Source organism: Hyperolius riggenbachi, chromosome 7 (assembly GCF_040937935.1).
Source record: "Hyperolius riggenbachi isolate aHypRig1 chromosome 7, aHypRig1.pri, whole genome shotgun sequence".
Lineage (NCBI taxonomy): Eukaryota > Metazoa > Chordata > Amphibia > Anura > Hyperoliidae > Hyperolius > Hyperolius riggenbachi.
The window spans coordinates 128,658,223-128,678,961 of NC_090652.1; the positions used below are offsets into that span (position 1 = coordinate 128,658,223).

The 20,739-nt window shown below is 43.4% G+C and overlaps 1 protein-coding gene across 1 annotated transcript in view; it reads left to right on the forward strand.

Annotated features, from left to right (window-relative positions):
• ALG1 (ALG1 chitobiosyldiphosphodolichol beta-mannosyltransferase) overlaps positions 1 to 20,739 on the forward strand; it is a 38,009-nt gene that overhangs the window by 9,047 nt on the left and 8,223 nt on the right. The window contains exons 4-10 of the mRNA XM_068246829.1: positions 2,102 to 2,250; positions 4,485 to 4,574; positions 6,675 to 6,785; positions 9,115 to 9,233; positions 11,809 to 11,847; positions 16,492 to 16,551; positions 19,127 to 19,237. Coding sequence (XP_068102930.1) covers positions 2,102 to 2,250; positions 4,485 to 4,574; positions 6,675 to 6,785; positions 9,115 to 9,233; positions 11,809 to 11,847; positions 16,492 to 16,551; positions 19,127 to 19,237 — 679 coding nt within the window. The remainder of the gene's footprint in view (positions 1 to 2,101; positions 2,251 to 4,484; positions 4,575 to 6,674; positions 6,786 to 9,114; positions 9,234 to 11,808; positions 11,848 to 16,491; positions 16,552 to 19,126; positions 19,238 to 20,739) is intronic.

Genomic DNA, 20,739 nt, shown 5'->3' on the forward strand with positions numbered 1-20,739 from the left:
ATGTGGTGGTTATGTATGGTATAGTGTTTAATGATTTTGTTGTTACATTCATTCCTTGGTACTCAGCCTAAGGCAAATTATTGTAGTTAGGCAGCATGTACAGTTAGGTGACCACTATGGAAATTCTTGGACTCTTCCATGTTCCAAATAGTGTTTGTTTTTTTTGTCTTCATGTTACATAGCTTTTTTTGAAATGGATGAGGTAAATAATGATCTTTGATAAGAATACTCCTTTTATTAAGACTCTTCAGCCACACCTTCGTAAGTTGTCGAAATTTGTGAAGTAGTTAGATGTGTAGATCCATTTCTGTACACAAAACTGTTTTAGTTCATGTCCCAACTTGGTGCATGCTTGTTCAGGGTCAATGGCTAAAAGTATCAGAGGCAGTGGATCAGAAGGGCAGCCAGGCAATGTGCATTGTTTAAAAGAAAATAACCATATCAGCCTCCATATTGGGTTCTCTTTAAAGGACAACTGTAGTAAAAGGTATATAGAGGCTGCCATATTTACTTCATTTTAAGATATACTAGTTGCCTGGCTTCCCTGCTGATCCTTTGCCTCTAATACATTTAGCCATAGACCCTGAACAAGCATGCAGCAGATCAGGTGTTTCTGACATTGTCAGATCTGACAAGATTAGTTGCATGCTTGTTTCTATTCCAATTCAGACATGACTGCAGCCAAATAGAGCAGCAGAGCTGCCGGGCAACTGGTATTATTTAAAAAGAAATACATATAGCAGCCTCCGTATACCTCTCACTACAGTGGTCCTTTAAAGTGACACTGAAGTGAAAAAAAAACTTATGATGTAATAATTTGTATGTGTAGTACTGATAATTTAATAGAACATTAGTAGCAAAGAAAATAGTCTCATATTTAAATTTTTAGATATAGATTTTTTTTTTAGAACATTGCAGAAGTCTGTCATATTTGCAATTACAAACCACACTCTGTATTTTAAACTATAAAAGCAGTGCTAATGACCCTTTCAACTTCCCTGCAGTAAAAATATAAATCTGTCTGACTGTTTCTTTGATGTATAAGTGCTCCAGAAAACAGTGACGAGTTGGGTTGGAGAGCTTACAGACTCTTTTGCATAGATAAAGTTTCTTAACTCTTCCTGTACTGAAAGCAATATGAGACTCATATCTGTGCTTCTAATCGTCTATTTCTTAGCTGTACTACACATACCAATCATTATCTCATACGTTTATTTTCACTTCAGATTCCCTTTAAGTGCATTCACTTTAACCCTTTAGGAACAGCTCATTATAGGATTACCTATTTTTATCTATGTATCTTGCAGATTGTCGCTAATCTGGTAGTTGGTTTACACAATAATGCATCTCCCACAAAATGACTCTTCTGAAATGTTATCGCTTCCTTACACAACGAATAAATGTATAATCATTTGAAAGAGAATCTGTACTGTCTGATTTGTACAATAAAAAGCATACCAATGGAGTCACTGTGATCTCCTGGATGCCTCTTTGCCGTTTCTGCCACTCCCTGCCGCGGTCCTGACATTTAATCGCCAGTTTTAGGCAGTGTTTACAAACAAAAAACATGGCCGCTAACCAGGAAGTGATGTTTGTGTGTGTGTGTGTGTGTGTGTGTGTGTGTGTGTGTGTGTGTGTGTGTGTGTGTGTGTGTGTGTGTGTGTGTGTGTGTGTGTGTGTGTGTGTGTGTGTGTGTGTGTATATATATATATATATATATCTCCAGTCAGAGATTCTCACAGTTTCTCAGCATGGGCAGCTCCCTTCCCCTTCAGACAAGCTGGAATTGAGAGCAGAGAGCTGTCTGTGACTAATAAACAAAGCACACACACAGAGCCTGCTGGGGGCGTGGAGGGGGCCTGCCTAACTTCTCCCTATCACAGCAGAGGCAATGCGTTCCTTTCTGGGTCGACAAAGCTTGACAAAGAAAAGAAGATTAGATATGTTACAGAGACAGTGCAACTAGAAAAGGCTGCAGTAATCCAGAGCACATTAGAACAGGTATAGGTACTTATACCGTAGGATAGAAATAAGGCTGAAAATTTTGTCTCTTTAATGTCCAAATTCTCAGAGGTTTCACCTGTTTCTGTCTTCAAGGTAGAATCCTCCAGGTTTACCTAGCATTGCAGTAACCTGGTTCTTTTGTCGTCTGAGGAGATGCAAGCTAATAATTGATTGGCACAATTATGGATACTCAATCATGAGTCTGACAAATGGACCTAGACATCCATTTGTGCGCATTGCAAAATGGTAAGTATATTTCCAATGGAGACAGAGCTTTACTATAGTGAATGGTGCTGTGCTGTGTAGAACATGCACACATTCCGTAAAGGACATCCGAGGTGAAAATGAACTGATGAGATAAACAATTGTATCTATCCTCCGTCTGCTAAAAATGACTTTTTTTTTTTAGATATCCTGCAGATTTAATTTATATTTAAATCTAGTTTTTACATTTTTACTGTTTCTGCTCAATGAAACATGTATTGAAGTATGCCAGAGCTAAAATCTATGAATTATTGAACTTTTATCTCTATCCTGCTCTCAGAAGCCATTTACTGACAGGAAAGTGGTTTATGGCTGCATTCCCTTATCAATGAGGGTTACGCTATAGTCTGACCCAGTCCCGACCCGGACAGAAACTGTCACGTTAATACCTGAGGTTTAACTCTTTCAGGCAGAGAAGAAAGAAACACAGCATAGTAATTTCTGTTCTTGGCACTGTACATGCACATATCTCTCTCATCATGTCACATGTCACCTCGGTTGTCCTTTAAAGATAAACTCTTTTCTTTCATAAACAACAGATTTTTGTTCGTCAATTTTATAAAAAAAAAACTTTCAGTTTAGTTTTGCGGCTAACTAGGGTTTCTGATTTATCCAGGAAGTTTAGATTTCACTTCTTTGCATTCATTAAGTATAGTGCTATAGAGAGTTCCCCAGTGCTGTACAGAAAAGCCCCTGGTTTTCATTCTCCTGTATGTGTAATTGCTGCACAGAGCAGAAAATAACATTTCACCATCCCCTGGCAGATTGCTTACAGGAAATCTTAAGTGGGGACACAAAGTTGAGGTTAACTTACCTGGGGCTTCTTCCAGGTCCCTGTATTCCGTCAGGTCCCTCCTGGTCCGTTGCATTATGCAACTGTCACATCATGTGCTGTCCTGGCCATATTCGCCTCCTTGATGGCTCTCCTGTAATTGGGAGTGCTCTGTGTAAGCGCATTTCCTGAAACATGCTAATGTGCATGTGCATTACGCTCACGGCTATGGGAGGGCGATTGAGTAGGTGCGCGGCCTGAGCCAGTTGCGGACTTTATTGTAGCTGACAGCGGCACATCAGAGCGGACCGGGGGACAGTGAGGGACCTGATAGACTGCGGGGGGGCTGGAAGAAGACCCATGTAAGTAAATCTCAACTTTTTTTTTTTTTTCCTCACTAAGGCTGCTTTCACATTGGGACGTTACAGGCGCACGTTAGAGCAGCCTGTAACGCAGCCCAACTCACAGTAATGAAAAATCGATGGACTGTTCACAGTGCCCACGTTGCGTTACATTTGTAACGCTGTACGTTATATGAAACTGCAGCATGCTGAGCGTTATGTGCGGTTTTAGCCGCGTTAGACTGCTTGCACATGCGCAGTGATTAGCCACATGGCTAATTAATATTCACTGCACTGCTGACGTAATGGATTTCTTCCTGGAGCATCCGCTTTGTGCGCCGATTGGCTGGTGGGACCACGTGATGCGGAGTGTTCCGATCACGTGGTCTCCGCAGTCTTTTCAGCTGCATAACGCGGCTCATTCTGACGTCCTCCTCTATCACCACCAGGCGTTGCGTTAGGGGCAAGTTATGCGACCTTAACGTCCCCTAAAACGCAACGTCCTGATGTGAAAGAGGCCTAAAGCTTTCCTTTAGGTTTAATAAGCTAACCTGTCTATTATATATCTCCCCGGAAAGCCAGCCCACAATCCATTATTTCAGGTGAGTGGGTGGGTCCATTCAAAGTATTTATACTCATGTAGGCTAAACCTGCTTCCAAAGCCCCTTGTTTATAGCACATCTGTAGCTTTCATTTTACATAGTCCAGTTTAATAGCTTATCTGACCTTTATTAATTCAAGGTATGGTGTTTATATAACTGAATAGGACTTGTGGGAGTAGTGACACAGAAATATCCTGCTGTACAATGGAGAATAATGCGTGAGAATATCCCATCTGTAATTCCTACAGTAGTCCCAGTCTTATGTCCATAGAAAAGTCTAGGGCCCATTTTGTGGGGATCCAATTAGAATATTTTGGGGATTTTAGAGGAAATCAATGTAAACATATGGATGATATAAAAACTACATGCAGATTGTGTCCTGACAAAGACTCAATCCTGCGACCCTAGCACTGCCGATAGAGTGCTAGGGAATTACCATGAAGTTTCCATTTGTGTATACTACTTTAATGTTTTCTGATGTATGTGGGTATTTCATTATAGGTATGAAAAAATATTTGGTCGATTGTCAGATTACAACTTCTGTGTAACAAATGCAATGAAAGAAGATTTGCTGCACAACTGGAGAATAAAGTAAGCTTGCTGAACGACTGAACAATTCCTTTTTTTGAAATGTAGCAAACAAGGTTGATGGGGAAAAGCTAATGTTGTATGATGACAAAGGTAGGCATTGTTCAATAGGCAAATCTGCCCGAACTCTACTATATCTCTGTTCATCACAAGGGCTTTTGACAAACAGTATTTCAGATTCATTACTTAGTCTAATGTTGGGAATACACGGTTAGTTTTTGAGGTGATTAGATGGTTCGATAGATAATTTCCGACATGTCCGATCTCCCTTTCGATCCTTTCGCCGCTCGATTTCTGATAGAAGTGAATGGAAAAAGATAAGAAAAACGAGTGGAAGATAAGAGAATCGACTGCAGAATCTAGCGGCAAAAACGATTGAGATGAGAATCGGGCACCAGAAACGAACCTTGTATGCCCAGCATTAACCTTTTCCCGACCGCGTCACGCCGATGGGGGTGGCCGCGGCGGCAGCCCCAGGACCGCCTAACGCCGAATGGCGTAAAGTCCTGGGGCTGTGTTTTGCAAGAGATCGCGCGCACGGTGCACGCGCATCTCCTACTTGGTGGGCGAAGCTGAGCTCTGCCTTCAGTAATAGCCGCTCGGGAGACTGTTAGACGGCGTAATCGCCGTCTATTTAGATGTACAGCGCTGCGATTAGCCACAGAGAGACACAGAGGTGATCGGCTGTCATAGGCTGAAGCCTATGACAGCTGATCACGGGGATTAGCCGGCGGGGGGAGGAAGGGAGGGGGATTACAGCTGAGGAAAAAAAAAAACACATTTTTATTAAAAAAAACCAAACACATAGGAACAAACAAACAAACATCTGGGGGGCGATCAGACCCCACCAACAGAGAGCTCTTGGTGGGGAGAAAAGGGGGAAAGAATCACTTATGTGCTGTGTTGTGCGGCCCTGCAGCTTGGCCTTAAAGCTGCAGTGGTCAGTTTAACGAAAAATTGCCTGGTCCTTAGGGGGGTTTAACACTGCGGCCCTCAAGAGGTTAAGGTACTTATACATCTAGTGATTTTGGTGACCAGTCGACCAAGAGACGTATCCCTCTAATAGAAGAGAGATCTGTTGGCCGCCATAAACCGCAGGCAGTTTCAGCATGAAATGTTGTGGGAATTTGTCTTGAGATGCTGCCTCGCGACCCCCAGCCGCTGTCACCATAATGTTTGTCCCCCCCCCCCTGCCCCATGTACTATATGCCGGTAGTCATGTGGGGCCAGAGTTCGGTACTATACTACGTCAGACACTGGCGGGCAGCATGAAAAGTAAAGTACCACTACACGGTGCACTGGGGGCATAAAAAATTGTGGGGGACAATGCTGGGGTTTCAGTCAAATTCCTTGTTTGCGATTATCACATTCCATTACCGCCTCACACCCGATCAAGCATGTTGACCCAATATTTTATTACATGTCCGATTTAATATATGCGACCAATTTTAGCCCGAAATTGGTCCCACCTACAACTGGGGCTGCACCGATTTTCTTTTGATTCAAATATAATTATCAAATCCAATGGGCAACTTTAGAGCCTTATTACATGAGGTGTTGTAAACTGCATGGCACTTTATTGTGCTGTGCAGGACAGCAGAAGATAAGATTGAAGTAAGCAAAGTGCAGTTCTTATCTAGACAAAGACAAATAACATTTATATCACGCTTTTCTCCTGGCGGACTCAAAGCGCCAGAGCTGCAGCCACTATAGGCAGTAGCAGTGTTAGGGAGACTTGCCTAAGGTCTCCTACAGAAAAGGTGCTGGCTTACTGAACAGGCAGAGCCGAGATTCGGACCCTTGTCTCCTGTGTCAGAGGCAGAACCCTTAACCATTACACTATCCAGCCACTTATCTAAGTGGTTGATTAGTTGCTGGTGAGAGCTGAAGACTGCTTTTCTTACTTGCAAAGCTATGAGAAACACAAATTTCCCTGCCCCCTTTTTTATAGGTGACAATACTTTGAGACAAAGGCAGGCAGGATAACTACCGTATTTATATTGCCAGGAAACATGTTTTTATTGTACATTATGCCAATTTTGACTGTAATCCTGCATTAAATACATTTTGTGTAACCTTACATATACCACATTTTTGTTGCAGTGCCATTACTCTGTATGATAAACCGGCTTCAGTATTTAAAGAGACTCCAGTTGAACTTCGGCATCAGTTGTTTATGAAGCTGGCTAAAGACTATGATCAATTTAAACATAAGTAAGTTTAATAAATGGACAAGATAAAAAAATCATGGATTTTGCTGCATGATTGAGTAGGGGAACATGTGATCTATGTATTACTGCTGCATTGGAAACTTTAGATTCTTGCTCCATCAGTGTTCATATGTCTGTGACACAATGCTGCTGGAGCAGTGAGCAGTGGTGGATGCTAATCAGTGGCTACTACTGATGAAGACAAAGTGGTGGCTGCCAATAAGTGGCACTGCTACTTGGTTGCTGCTGCTGGCACAGTGGCATCTGCTGCTTGTTCAGTGGTGGCTGCTAATTGATGGCTGCTGCTGGTACTATGGTGACTGCTAATTGATTGCTTCTGCTGTCACAGTGGGGGCTGCTAATTGGTGGCTGCTGCTGCCACGGTGGTGGTTGCTATTAGAATGCTCCCCCCATGTCTGTCTGAAGTTCCGTCTTCCCAACTGGGTGGGACTTTGGGGGCCAATTTCTGTAGTTGTACAGCAGTTACTATAGGACTACAAAAAATGGCTGCCAAGGTCTGCGAATGTGGACTCCAGCAGCTATTTTTTTTAGTCTTATAGTTATATTACTGTGGTCAGAGCCTGTGTAGTAAACTCAAGGGCTGTAATGTTAAACAAGCTTAGCCTAACTCATTGTCCCATGAAGATATAGGAAAGTAAAAAGCTCTTCATGTTACTTAAAGAAAACCTGAACTGAAAATTAAAAGTCAAAATAAGCATACACAAGTCATACTTACCTTTCATGTAGTCTACTCCTCGGTGTCTTTCTCCTGTCCCACGTCCTGTTTGTTCACTGTGATCAAGGGAATTTTCTGTCCTCCATTTTGAAAATGGCCATTACACATAACAGCTTCCTAGTCAGCACACAGTTAAACTGTAACATCGCCCACTTGAGTCATAGGGAAACATAAACTTTACCTGATACATCAGTTTTCCTCTCAGCTATAACTGACAGCAACTGATATTTCAGTTCTGACAAAATGTTGTCAGAACTGAAAGGGATTATTGTCAGAAGAAAATGGTGAGCTTCTGAGAGGAACTGATGGCAAGGTAACTATGGAATGTTCATTTGAAGTTACCTTATGTGTTTATTTTAAATATTTTTACTCAGTACAGGTTCTCTTTAAGTAAAACTCATTAGGCTATGTTCACAGTGGTGCGGTGTAATGGCCGTGTTATAACTCGGCTTGATGCACTGCAATGCACCACCTATGCCACGTTCACAGTGCGGCCGGTGTTGTATAACTGCCTGCAGCATCCCAACGCACTGCATGCAGTGTATTACCAGAAACGTGTGTGTTCAGTGACTGTGAAGCATACATTTTGTTGGGGATAACGTGCCGCACCACTTTTCTATTCCATTGTGTTCCTTCTGTTACAGGTAACGCAGCACTCACTGTGGACCTAGCCTAAGTGCAGCGTGGGAGTTGTGCTGTGTTCCCAGTAACAGCAGCAACACAATGGAATGGGAAAACAGCACATCACTTTATCTGCAGGTTGCGTCATATTTGATGAAACATACAGTCAATGAAAAGTATGCTTCACTGTTAACATGCACTTTAGTGGTAACACTTTGCATGCAGTGCATTATGATGCTACACACGTTATACCACATCGGCCGCACTGTGAGCGTTGCACTGGTGGTGCATTTCAGTGCCGCAAGTTTACTTAAAACAGAAGGGGGTTGATTCTCTAACAAATAGCATGCCTTATTAGAGTTAACACACCTTATCAGAGAAGCATTGCGAGCGCTACGAATTTATGCCTGCTGATTGGCAATGATGAGCACTCCACTCATCCTGCCCTGAGCCCCTGCGGGTCCAATCACTTTGAAGGACATTATCCCAGCACTTTGATTGGCTCAATGACAGGAAGCCTATTGGGCCAATCAAAGTGCGGGGATAATGTCCTTTAAAGTGATTGGACCCGCAGGGGCTCAGGGCAGGACGAGTGAAGCTCTCTTCATTGCCAATCAGCAGGCATAAGTTCGTAGCGCTCGCAATGCTTCTCTGATAAGACTTGTTAACTCTGATAAGGCGTATTAACTCTGTTAAGGCACGCTATTTGTTATAGTGAGTCAACCCTTCGGTGTTTACGATTATTAAAGTTGGAGTGAGCATATGTCTCCCACAATGCATCACTGCTGAATATGCAAATAATCCTTTGTTATCCTTCAAACCCAAAACATACCTCCAGAACTGCTGGAATGCAATGATGTCAGCTTGTTCATTTTGACTTATGAAGATCTTAGATAACAATGTATAGAGATATCCTACTTCTTACCATACAGTATTTGTGTTTTTACTGGAGCTCTAAATATTTTTTTATGTCTAGATCAGATCATGAGACGGTAGAAATTGAAAAATCTGCATTCACACATTTAAATACAAAGAACGGTGTTCGTTATAATGAAGAAAGACCTGCACTGTTAATCAGCAGCACGAGCTGGACAGGTAATGTATTATGTTTTTCAGGCTGGATCTCAGGCAAGCTACCAGTTCTTTAGACATAAGGACTAAGGTGGTGCATATGTTTACATCTTTCTGTAATGATTTTATGCCCCAGTTATGCTGTTAAATATAGTCCCAATATCACCTGTCCTTTTGGAAGCTGTACATACAGTATGTATGTTATTATTTAGTATGTATACTTGTAGGGCTGGGGTGTGTAAGCTTGCATTCAGTTAAGGTGCGTACACACCTTTTAATGGGTGTTGCCTGTCGGGTATCGGGAGCCCATCCTCTAGCTGACGTCACGTTCTGATGCTATGTGGGGGGGTGGAGCTCTGGTGGTTATTGGTTGCCTCAGCCAACTTTTGTCAAGTGTGTGTGTACGAAGCTTTAGACTTCCAACTTGTGATCAATTACATTTTTCTAAGGGCCCTTTCACACCAGAGGACTTTTTCGGCGTTTTAACGCCACAGCCGAAGTTGGCGTTTTCTAAGGTAAAATGAAAGTCCATAGACTTTCATTTTACCTTTCACATCTAACTCAGCGTTTTGGAGCGTTGCGTTTCAACGCTCCCAGGAGCTTTTTCAGGGCTGTTTACAGCCGAAGTTGGCTGTTGGCGTTTCAATGATAGTCAATGGAAAACGCCAACTTCAGCGTTTTCAAAGCGTTTTACAGCTGACTTGTTCACTTATTTTTATATGTTTTCATATGAGCTGTAAAACGCTTTGAAAACGCTATGTATTGGCGTTAAGCAAAAAGCTGACTTTCAGCCTTTTTTACTGCAGCCTCTAGTGTGAAAGAGCCCTAAACCATTTATCAATATGACTGTAATGTGACTTGGATTTTAGATTGATCTTATCAGCGGATCGTGGGAGGATGTTAAAAGCCCTTGTAAAACGTTATTTGGCTGGCCAAATTTTTTCTGCCGCTGGGGAAGTGTGCCTTCCCTAGACTGGCGCGCTATGCAGCATCCTTTTCTGACTTTCAGTCACGTTATTAGATGTGATCGGGGCTCAGAAGATGGTGTCAGTGGTGTAGCACCACCCGGTGATGGAAGAGACTCTTATAGAGAATCTAAAGTAAAAATAGAAAAACAGATACTTCCCTAAGGACATGGAAGGCTCTGGGTCCTATAGAGCCTTCCCGTTCTCCTCACGGTCACCACATTCCAGCGCTGGATTCCTGGTTCAAATCTACTGCCACGGGAGGCATTTGGAAGTCTTCAGGAGCACTCTGGGGGGGCTCTGCACTGTGCATGCACTAGAGATGGTGCTTGCACAGTATGGAGCGAAGCCCAAGTGTTTCCGAAGACTCCCGAAGCCCACCAGAAGCGGAAGAGAGCAGTCTCCCTGCAGTGGAATATGGGGACCGTGAGGAGACCATCTCCTTTGGTATCTGTTTTTATTTTTTCTTCAGACACCTTATAACATGTGATCGGATGTCAGAAGAGGATGCCAGGAGTGCCGAGCGTAAATGAAGAGGAGAAGCCAGTCCAGTGTCCGGAACAGGTAACTATAAAAACGCTCCCTGCGCTGCTCTGCATGATGGGTGCGGGTTTCCAAATGAAATATTTTGTTTGAAAATGCTAATGGGCACCTTTAAAATCTTTTAAATCTGTTGTTTTCTGCATTTGGAACCTGTGAGTGATCTGAGTGTGCAAGAGAATTGTTATACTCTCTTCATAAAGAGCTGCACCTGTAAAAAGTCATCTTGGGACCAACCGTCTATTGTTATGCAGTGTTATTTCAGGGAAACTCCTGACAATCTCACCAGGTGTCATAGTAAAGCTGGCCATACACTGGCCCGATTTACAGCCGTTTCGACAGCAGATTCGATCACTGGGATCGAATCTGCTGCCAATCGTTCGCGCCACACGCCGAATTTCGATCCATTTCGTCCGATCCCGTCGATCGCGGCGTGCGGAAAATAACCGTCGATCGCCCGCGGGTAAAGAGCGCATCGCTAGCGGCGTTCGAGTGCCCGACGACGAACGCAATAGAGCCGCATACATTACCTGCTCCGCCGGCGCAACTGCCCCCGCTCGTCTCCGCTCTGGTCTCCGGCATGCCTTCACTTCTTCCTGCCCGGCAGGAAGTTTAAACAGTAGAGGGCGCTCTACTGTTTAAACTTCCTGCCGGGCAGGAAGAAGTGAAGCATGCCGGAGACCAGAGCGGAGACGGAGAAGAGCGGAGAGAGACCCGGGAGTCGTGCCGGCGGAGCAGGTAATGTATGCGGCGGGGGGGGGGGGGGGGGCGGGGGGAGCGGCGGCAGCAGCAGCACCACCACCAGCACAACAGATTGTGAACGGTTTCAGGCTGAAATCGGTTCACAATCTGTTTGCAGTAAAGGTAGCCATACGATCCCTCTCTGATCAGATTCGATCAGATAGGGATCTGTCTGTTGGTCGAATCTGATGGCAAATCGACCAGTGTATGGCCACCTTAATTGTACTGCACTGCTTATCTTTCCTTATCAAGCAGCAAAACTGCATAATCTTCTCTTTATCATTACATTTTGTCAAACTAGTACTAATCTTTTACCGAATTAACTTTTTTTTTTTTTTGTTTTTTTTTTTTAGAGGATGAAGACTTTAGTGTATTACTTAGAGCCCTGCAAGGTATGCTATTCAGTGACTCTCAATAGTATTTTTGTATGTGCATTTTTTTGTTTGTGTCTTGTTCTTTAACATATTAGGGGAGCACAGTATGGGTCTAATGCACCACAGTTCTCCAGAGCTAGAGAATGGTGATACTACAAACCTGTAAATTTATTTAAGATTGTAAATTTAAATGGTTACAAAATGTATCTACCTTTACTTGGATAGTGAAATGGCAGTCAGTTAATTGCAGTTGTGTGAATGCACCTGTGATTGAGGATAAAAACGATGCCTTACATAATAAATACCCAAACAGGGCTAGACCATAAGTACCAGAAACTTGGTCAATAGTAGACCTATCCCATGTACACAACAACATGTGTTGTGTAACATGGGATAGGTCTACTATTGACCAAGTTTCTGGTACTTATGGTCTAGCCCTGTTTGGGCATTGTGCAATTGTTATTTATTACCAGTACCTCCCATTCGGTAGTGTGATAGTTACATAATAAATAAAAAGACCACTAATAACTCACAGGCCTTTCCTCCAGTACTTACATTTTTCTGTCTGGGTAGGGGGCGATTGCGGGAGTTCAGAGTGGTGGGTATCTGGTAGAGTGTCTACCTCCTTGCACTACAGCAAGGAGGCGTAATTACCCAAACAGCGTGGTCCTGGAGTGGAATCCACATATCGGACTCAGTCTGGCACTTCAGGCGAAAGAGGCTGACACTGTGCCATGTTTTTCTATGTCTGCGTCTGCACTGGAAGATGCCAATGTTGGACACATTTCGGACATAAGATTGGAAAGGGTTTAAGCACGATAGAACTCCCTCTAGAGTGCACTTGTACCTATTGCTAGGCACAACAATAATAGTTTTAAAATACTTGCTCTCTGCCTATCTCTTTATATATATATATATATATATATATATATATATATATATATATATATATATATATATATATATATATATATATATATATATATATATATATATATATATATATATATATATATATATATATATATATATATATATAGTATTACCTAGTTGATCCTGCTCTTAGTAACTGGCAAGAGCAAATTGGCAGGCAGGCAGAAGCTCTCTGCCCAGCAACCTCACACGCCTCTCTGGTAGTGATGCAGCACTGTGGCAGGGGCTTACACTAGTAATTGAAGCAAACTGCACAGCTTTCACTGGCGCAAGCACACGGTCAGTCTTTGTGACTGTGTTTGGGCCAGTGAAAGCTGCATAGCCATTGCAATATGTCACCAGCAGGGAGGAGGCTGGGAGGAATAAAACGATTCTGTGCAGAGAACTCTTGCCAGCCCAGCATCCTCCTGTTGCCAGGTACTAAGAGTAGGATCAACCAGGTAATACTATGAATATATATAAAAAGAGAATTTTATTTTTGGGGGTCCGAGGGGGACTATTTATTTAAAACTATTATTCTTGTACTTGGCAATAGGTACAAGAGCTTTCTAGTGGGAGTTCCATCTCACTTTAAATGAGCAGCCTATACCACAGCAATGACTTAGGGGTGGGGAGGAGCTGCACATGAAAGAAAGCATCTTGTCAGCTGAAGGTATCACAATTTTTAGCAGCTTTACAGCCAAATGAGCAGCTTGGGCAATGCAGATATTAGTTATGTTATATGCTATCATTTTGCAATACATTGTTCTAGAGAAGTTGGACAAACAAGTAGGGATAATAAAAATTGCACCCTGCAGAAAGAAAACAGAGACAACAGGAGCCCAAATGGTTCAGTATGTCACAGTACCAGAAGTATGTAAAATATACGGATGGATTATATTCACAAAGGTGGGTTGCAGAAGGGCAACCAACCACTAGCAGCAGGTGGAGATGTTTGATCCCGACTCCACTCGGGTGACCAGACGGAGCTGGTGATGGTCACACTCTTGATAAAAAGCAACACTCAAATGACCTAAATTGGTCAAAGAGGGTTGACCCCAACTCCAAAAGGAGGGTGAAGGCACAGGATAAAGGGGAAAGAGGCGCCCAGAGAAGATAAAATGCGTTAAAAACAAATAAAATGAAAAAAGTGAGGTGGCTTACCTCAATGAAGGCAAATTTGCGTATTAATAGAATTTTATTGCACTGGCAACGTGTTTCGTGGGTGCATACCCACTTCCTTAGGCCAAATAGCAGTGCCTAATAGTGCTTGTAGCCACAGAGGCGTCTTATTTGTGGCTGCAAACACTATTAGCACTATTAGGCACTGCTATTTGGCCTGAGGAAGTGGGTATGCACCCATGAAACGCGTTGCCAGTTCAATAAAATTCTATTAATACGTGAATATGTCTTCATCGAGGTAAGCTGCGAGGATATATTGGGGTGAGGATGATATGTACGGTAATATGCAGAATATAGCCGCCGTATGGTATCGCAAAGAAGCCATATTTTTTCATTTTCCTGTCTGCTGTGTAATTCAGATGTGTATGCCTGCTACAAGCAAGTCTGGCTTTAGGGGACGCTACTAATTGTATATAGTACATTTGTGAACAGGAGAGCAGGAACTTCTGAATGGATTTACTTATGTGTCAATAGATCTATGTTTGCATTAAATTCCTCTGGAAGCAGGGAGCTTGGACATTAGCATACAGTTCCTCTGGCCATCAAGGATACAGGTAATTAGGTAACGATCCCTTTTTGCTTGGAAGAACAAAGAGAAATCGAGAGCCCAATATGGTGTGGTATTGTTAAGTTGGTTGTGGTTAAAAGCAAAATATTTAGATATACTCCCAAACATGGGTTACCCATAGTCAACCACTTCAAGTGCAGGTGGGGAGTATTAGAACCTGACCCCACTCAGGTTTTTAAGATGTCGCTCTCTGTAGATAGGGAACGGGGTAGCACCCCTCCACCGAGGGTGGAATCGAGATTTCAGCAAGGCTTGGTGTACAGAGGTGCCAGAGCAGAATAAAAACGTTTAAAAACCATCTAAAAGAGGGGGATGTTCAGGTGGACTTACCTCCCTCGAAAATGTAAAACTCAGTTGAGTCACAATATATCAATACAAACATTTTTTTTTATTGAACTCCACTTAGTGCAACGCGTTTCGCAGGTGTGGTCCTGCTTCAACAGGCAAACAGGAGTATAACTCAATGGGTCTAAATGCAGAAGTGAGGCGCTCACTTCTGCATTTAGACCCATTGAGTTGTACTCCTGTTTGCCTGATGAAGCAGGACCACACTTGCGAAACGCATTGCACTAAGTGGAGTTCAATAAAAAAAACTCTTTTAGACTGTTTTTAAACGTTTTTATTCTACTCTGGCGCCTCTGTACACCAAGCCTTGCTGAAACAATCTCCTTTTGTCTGGCATCGTGCAAAGGTTTTGCATTGCTTTGATCTTTGTATTCATGTATCCAGCCCCCTTGTCCCACTAGACAAATCAGGACTGAGGCTGGACTGTTGAGGAAGCCTTAATCAAGTTTTTACCTGGAGTAGAGAAGCCTTTTGATGTCTGTTAGGATACAATCTTACCTGTTGAAATCTGCAACCTTCAAAAACCTAAAACAGGAACCCTTTGAAGTTCGCATATCACAGGAAGGATGACAAGCGTTCTGTGATGTCACCATCTAGGAGATTAGTTCCTGGGGGCCAGACATTAAATGCCCCAGGGGACACTTCGGACTATTTAAGTTGGTCCAGGACAGTCACAGGGATCTTCTCCTGGAGGTAGCGCATAGCTAGGGCTGATCTTGACTCCTGGTCGAAAAACAGTATCCTCCCGTCAAACAACGTTCTAACCTACGCTGGTAACGTTTTTTTCTTCCCCGTTTATTTTACGCAACTGTCCTTGTGTGTAACTTTGGTTTTTAACTCTGTAATGTTAATTTTGTTTTTTGTAATCTTTTGTGTATATATTATTTTCTGCATTGTTCCACTTTTTTCCTGGAATTTTAAATTGTTATTTAATAAGCTTGACTTCTGCTGTACTAAACTAACACTCATAGCCTAGAAGAGACTGAAGTGCAACTGTATAAGTCCATGCCTAATTGTATGTTTGAGCAACCCTACTGTATAAGATTGTGATTGCATTGTGTGTGGGGCGTTTGTCATACGTTGGCCTAAAGCACGCAGCTGACCCAACGTACGAAAACGCCAGTGCGAGTAGCTCGACAGCAGAGTGGCTAACCGTATCGTTCGGAACGACTGTTAGAGGTTTTGCTTCGCTACAGTGTAAGATTGCAATTGTGCGTGTGTGGCGTTCCCGTATTCGGCCTAAGCGCAAAGCTGACCCGATTACGAAAACGCGGATTGCATGAGCACTCGACCGCAGAGTGGACATTTCTAGCAACAGCTAGTGGTGGCAGTAAGGAGCGTTCAGAGGGGTCACAGCCTTGTTTTAGCTTGACTAAGGCTGCTTCCCCTCTCGATCTGGTCAAACCCGCAGTCGGAAACCGTATACGCAGGGGTGTCGCGGGCCGGTTCTTGACATAAGCCACCTCACTTTTTTCATTTTATTTGTTAACGCATTTTATCTTTCCCCTTTATCCTTCTAGAGAAGATAGTCTGGGACCCATCCGGCACATTTATGTCTTCTGTCTTATGCATTCTGTAGAATATTTACCTGTTTTTTTCCCCCCTAAATAACCATTTCCACACCATTAATATTGTCTTTTTTTTTTTTTTTTCAGATTATGATGAATTTATTAAAAGTGGTTGCAACCTTCCCTCTCTTGTTTGTGTTATCACAGGTAGAATTTTATTTACTAGTGTCTTATGTAGTTGTGCATTCATTATAATGTAGATACATTCTGTATAAGTTTGTGTTTGCTTTGTCCACCAGTAATAAAGTATCTTCTGTTCAGTACTTGAATGGAACCTTTAAAGGGAACCTTAACTGCTGCGGAAAAATAAATTCACTTACCTGGGGGCTTTCCCAAGCCTCCTGCAGCCGTCCTGTGCCCGCGCCGGTCCTTCGGTGCCCTCCGGTCTCCCTCCGCCGCTGAGTTTCGATTTCGGACGACTGCCAGTCGTCCTGGGGCCTCTTCCGCATTCCTTGTCGTAAACTGCAGTAAAGCGCGTCCGCATGACGCCAAACGCGTCATCGCATGACGTCAAACGCGTCATGCGGACGCGCTTTACTGCAGTTTACGACCAGGAATGCGGAAGAGGCCCCAGGACGACTGGCAGTCGTCCGAAATCGAAACTTAGCGGCGGAGGGAGACCGGAGGGCACCGAAGGACCGGCGCGGGCACAGGACGGCTGCAGGAGGCTTGGGAAAGCCCCCAGGTAAGTGAATTTATTTTTCCGCAGCAGTTAAGGTTCCCTTTAAGTACCACTGAAGGGAAGTAAAATCTTGTAAATGTAGCCCATGGTGGGATAGACTACCTTTGCAGAAGAGGCCTGGCACTGCTCCTTGCCATTGGGGTTGTCCCTTTTCCGTTACTCCTGCGCCACCCAAAAGTTCAGAGTGGCACAGCTATTCTAAAGTGTTTTGAGCTGTGCCTGCGTAGTGAAAGGAGATCACTTGCTTACTCTGTACTCAAAGTTGCTCATGTGCAGTTCTGATTCACTTGCCATTGCTACCCCCCCATTCCTGGTTTTCATATTCGACTGGAGGATTCTGAGATTGGTAATCGGAGGACCCTGACTGCAATGAGTAGTGCCAGGCAACTTCTGCAAAGGTGGTAATCCATCCAACCATGGGTTTTATTTAAAAGATTTTACCTCGGTTCAGGGGTACTTTAAGTGACCCAAAGGCGCTTAGTTTGAGTTACCTGGGGCTTGTTCCAGCCCTCTGTGGTCCTTCAGGTCCCTCGCTGTCCATATTACTAGTGAGCAGTGAGTTACAGCACTTTCAAGGTATAGCTAAAGAAAAAGGGGACTGTGGACACTGCCCAGAACCTCCATTTCTAGATACAAGCTACATCCAGGTAGCTGGAATGCAAGAACATGAAGGAGGAAGAAGTGATATGCGCACAGGAGCCACGGCTAGCGAGTATCTGTTTCACCCCGCCGCTGTTTGTGTGCCCGCTATTGCATCGCATCCCCGCCGGTGCGTCCCCCCCCCCCCCCCGCCGAAACTGGTATAACGAGATTGTGCATGGTATGATTACCATGCACAATCAAACCGCGGTATAACATCATACCACGGCAACCCTATACACAACATCATTATGGGTAGTATGAGAAAATCACTACTGCGCAGTAGCCTCTGACTGGCCACGGTCAGCTAGCGTTGAAATGGCGTTAACACCGGATGACTGCAGGGGGCTGCAAAAAGCCCCAGGTAAGTTCAACTGTTTTTTTTGGACAGACTTAGAGACTCTGAAATCTCTTTTTTCCACCTGCTTTTGTCATATATTTCGGTTCAGCATGAATGCCCCAGTGAAATCTCCGCATCCCCGCGGCAGATGGGTGATTTATTGCTGTGTTATAGACCAGCAAAGTTCTATGACTTTGCTGGTCGCAGATTGTGCTGCCCTGGCTCGCAGGGCTTCTCTTCCTGGATAGGCTGAGCTTTTGAGCTGTAGCTCAGCCTCTCCGCAATCAATCTCCACCTCCTCCCCGCCCCTTTTAGTGAAAGACGACAGAGGGGCGGCGATCCGCAGAGATTGACTGCAGGGGAGGCAGAGCTACAGCCTGAAGCTCTGCCTCATTGAGGAAGTGAAGCCCTGTGAGCCTCGGAGCTCTGCAGGGCTAATCCTTTGTTATAAATCACCCATCTGCCGCAGGGATGCGGCGATTTCACTGGGGCATTTATGCTGAACAGGATTATATGACAAAAGCAGGGAAATAATAAAACTTCAGTCTCTTTAAAGAGACACTGAAGCGAGTAAAAAACTCGCTTCTTCTCTTATATTCAGCAGGGGCATGTGTGCCCCTGCTAAACCGCCGCTATCCCGCCGCACAACAGGGGTTCCTAACCCCCCAATCCCCCCCCCCCGCAAAAACAACAACCAAATTGGTTGTAGATTTTGCTGCTCCTAGAGGCAGGGCTAACGGCTGCAGCCCTGCCTCACAGCGCGTCTATCAGCTGCGCATCGCCGCCTCTCCCCCGCCCCTCTCAGTGAAGTAAGACTCGCGCGTGAGGCAGGGCTATAGCCCGTAAGCCATGCCTCAATGCAGAAGAGATCCCCGGCGAGGACGGAGGGGAAAGGGACCCCCGTTGTGCGGCGCGATAGCGGCGGTTTAGCAGGGGCACACATGCGCCTGCTGAATATAAGAGAAGAAGCGAGTTTTATACTCGCTTCAGATTCTCTTTAAGTATCCCTTTAACATTTCAGTGCAGTTTAGTTGTTTTATAAAGTTGCAATTTCTTTTTAGGAAAAGGACCTCTGAAAGAGTATTACTGCAAGTTAATAAAAGAGTTGCAGCTTCAGAACATTCAGATCTGTACACCCTGGCTGGAAGCTGAGGACTATCCAGTATTACTAGGTAAGAAAACTTGTATGCACTATTTAGCTATCTAGACCTGTGGACTGGGAAGTAAAGGTTCAAGCAAGAGATTTCTTTTTTTAATATATATATATATATATATATATATATATATATATATATATATATATATATATATATATATATATAGGACCCCATGTATTCAAGAAACCTTTTTTTTTTCTAATTTTGTTTTTACATTAAATATCCAATCAGGTTTATGAACATTTGTGTTTTATTCCTCTAAGCTCGATTGTATGTTTAAAGGGAAAGAAGGCAAAGTGATAATAGTTTTGCGTTATTGAATGACCCTGGAGAACATTTGGGGGCATCAAAAAACATTTGATCCTGGATTTGGGGCCTGTTTCCACTTGTGAGAATTTTCCATGTGCACAAATTCAGATGCGATTTTACAGCCTATTGAAATCAATAGGCTGCATCCGAATTTGTGTGCAGGGGGAAAAAACATGGCATGCAGTATAATTTTTCATTACGCATGCCATTACCCAGAGCCTGCATGGCACGGCTAGAGCTAATTGGATGCAAATTCCCATCAGCACAGGTGCCGCGTCCAACTCAGAAATTGGCGAGGGCACCCTAGTGGAAATCGGGCCTAACTGATGTCTGCAGATAGGAAAGCCTTCATTTATTAAAGAGAAACCGTGACCAAGAATTGAACTTCATCCCTATCAGTAGCTGATACCCTTTTATACATGAGAAGTATATTCCTTTTCACAAACAGATCATCAGGGGTCTCTGTATGAAAACCGTGAGGGCCGTAGTCCTGGCAGTTTCCTGTCTGTGAACCTTGTTGCATTGTGGGAAATAGCTGTTTACAGCTGCATCCAACTGCCAAAAAAAGCAAGGAGCAGCTACTTCCAGTGACAGCAGTAAAAATGTCACCACGTGATAAATGTCAGAATGTAAATCAGGGAGAGGAAAGCTTTTACAATAGGCAAACAAGGACTAAATTATGTACACATAATTATTGTAAAAATGAAGCACTTTTTTTAATTACATTTTCACTGGAGTTCCTCTTTTAAAAAAAAGTCCCTACTGCCTGTGTATACACCCAGCTGCAATCCCACAACCAATAATTTTCCTGCAACTCTCTGTGTTCCAAGGTGACCAAAGGTAGGTTTGCAAATTTTTACCACCCTATAGCTGACAATTTGTATGGAATTGAGGACAGGTTTGCAGGAATCTTGGGTAATCTCTATTGTCCTACAAATCACAACTTTATTGTCTTCTCTAGTGTCGTGTTACATAATTGGGACCAAACACCCATGAAATAACCTTGTAGTTGGTTGAGCCACTGCTTGATTGTTTTGCAGTAAGGCTGTAAGTATAGAGCCTCCTACCCATGTTACACCTCTGCACTACTGACCCAAAGTGCTTCATAGACAATGCTCTGATGTAATTGAATAAATACTGTATATAAAAAAATCTCACATTTTAAACCTAAAGGTTTTCTGGTGTATTGTCCTATGTCCACATGTATC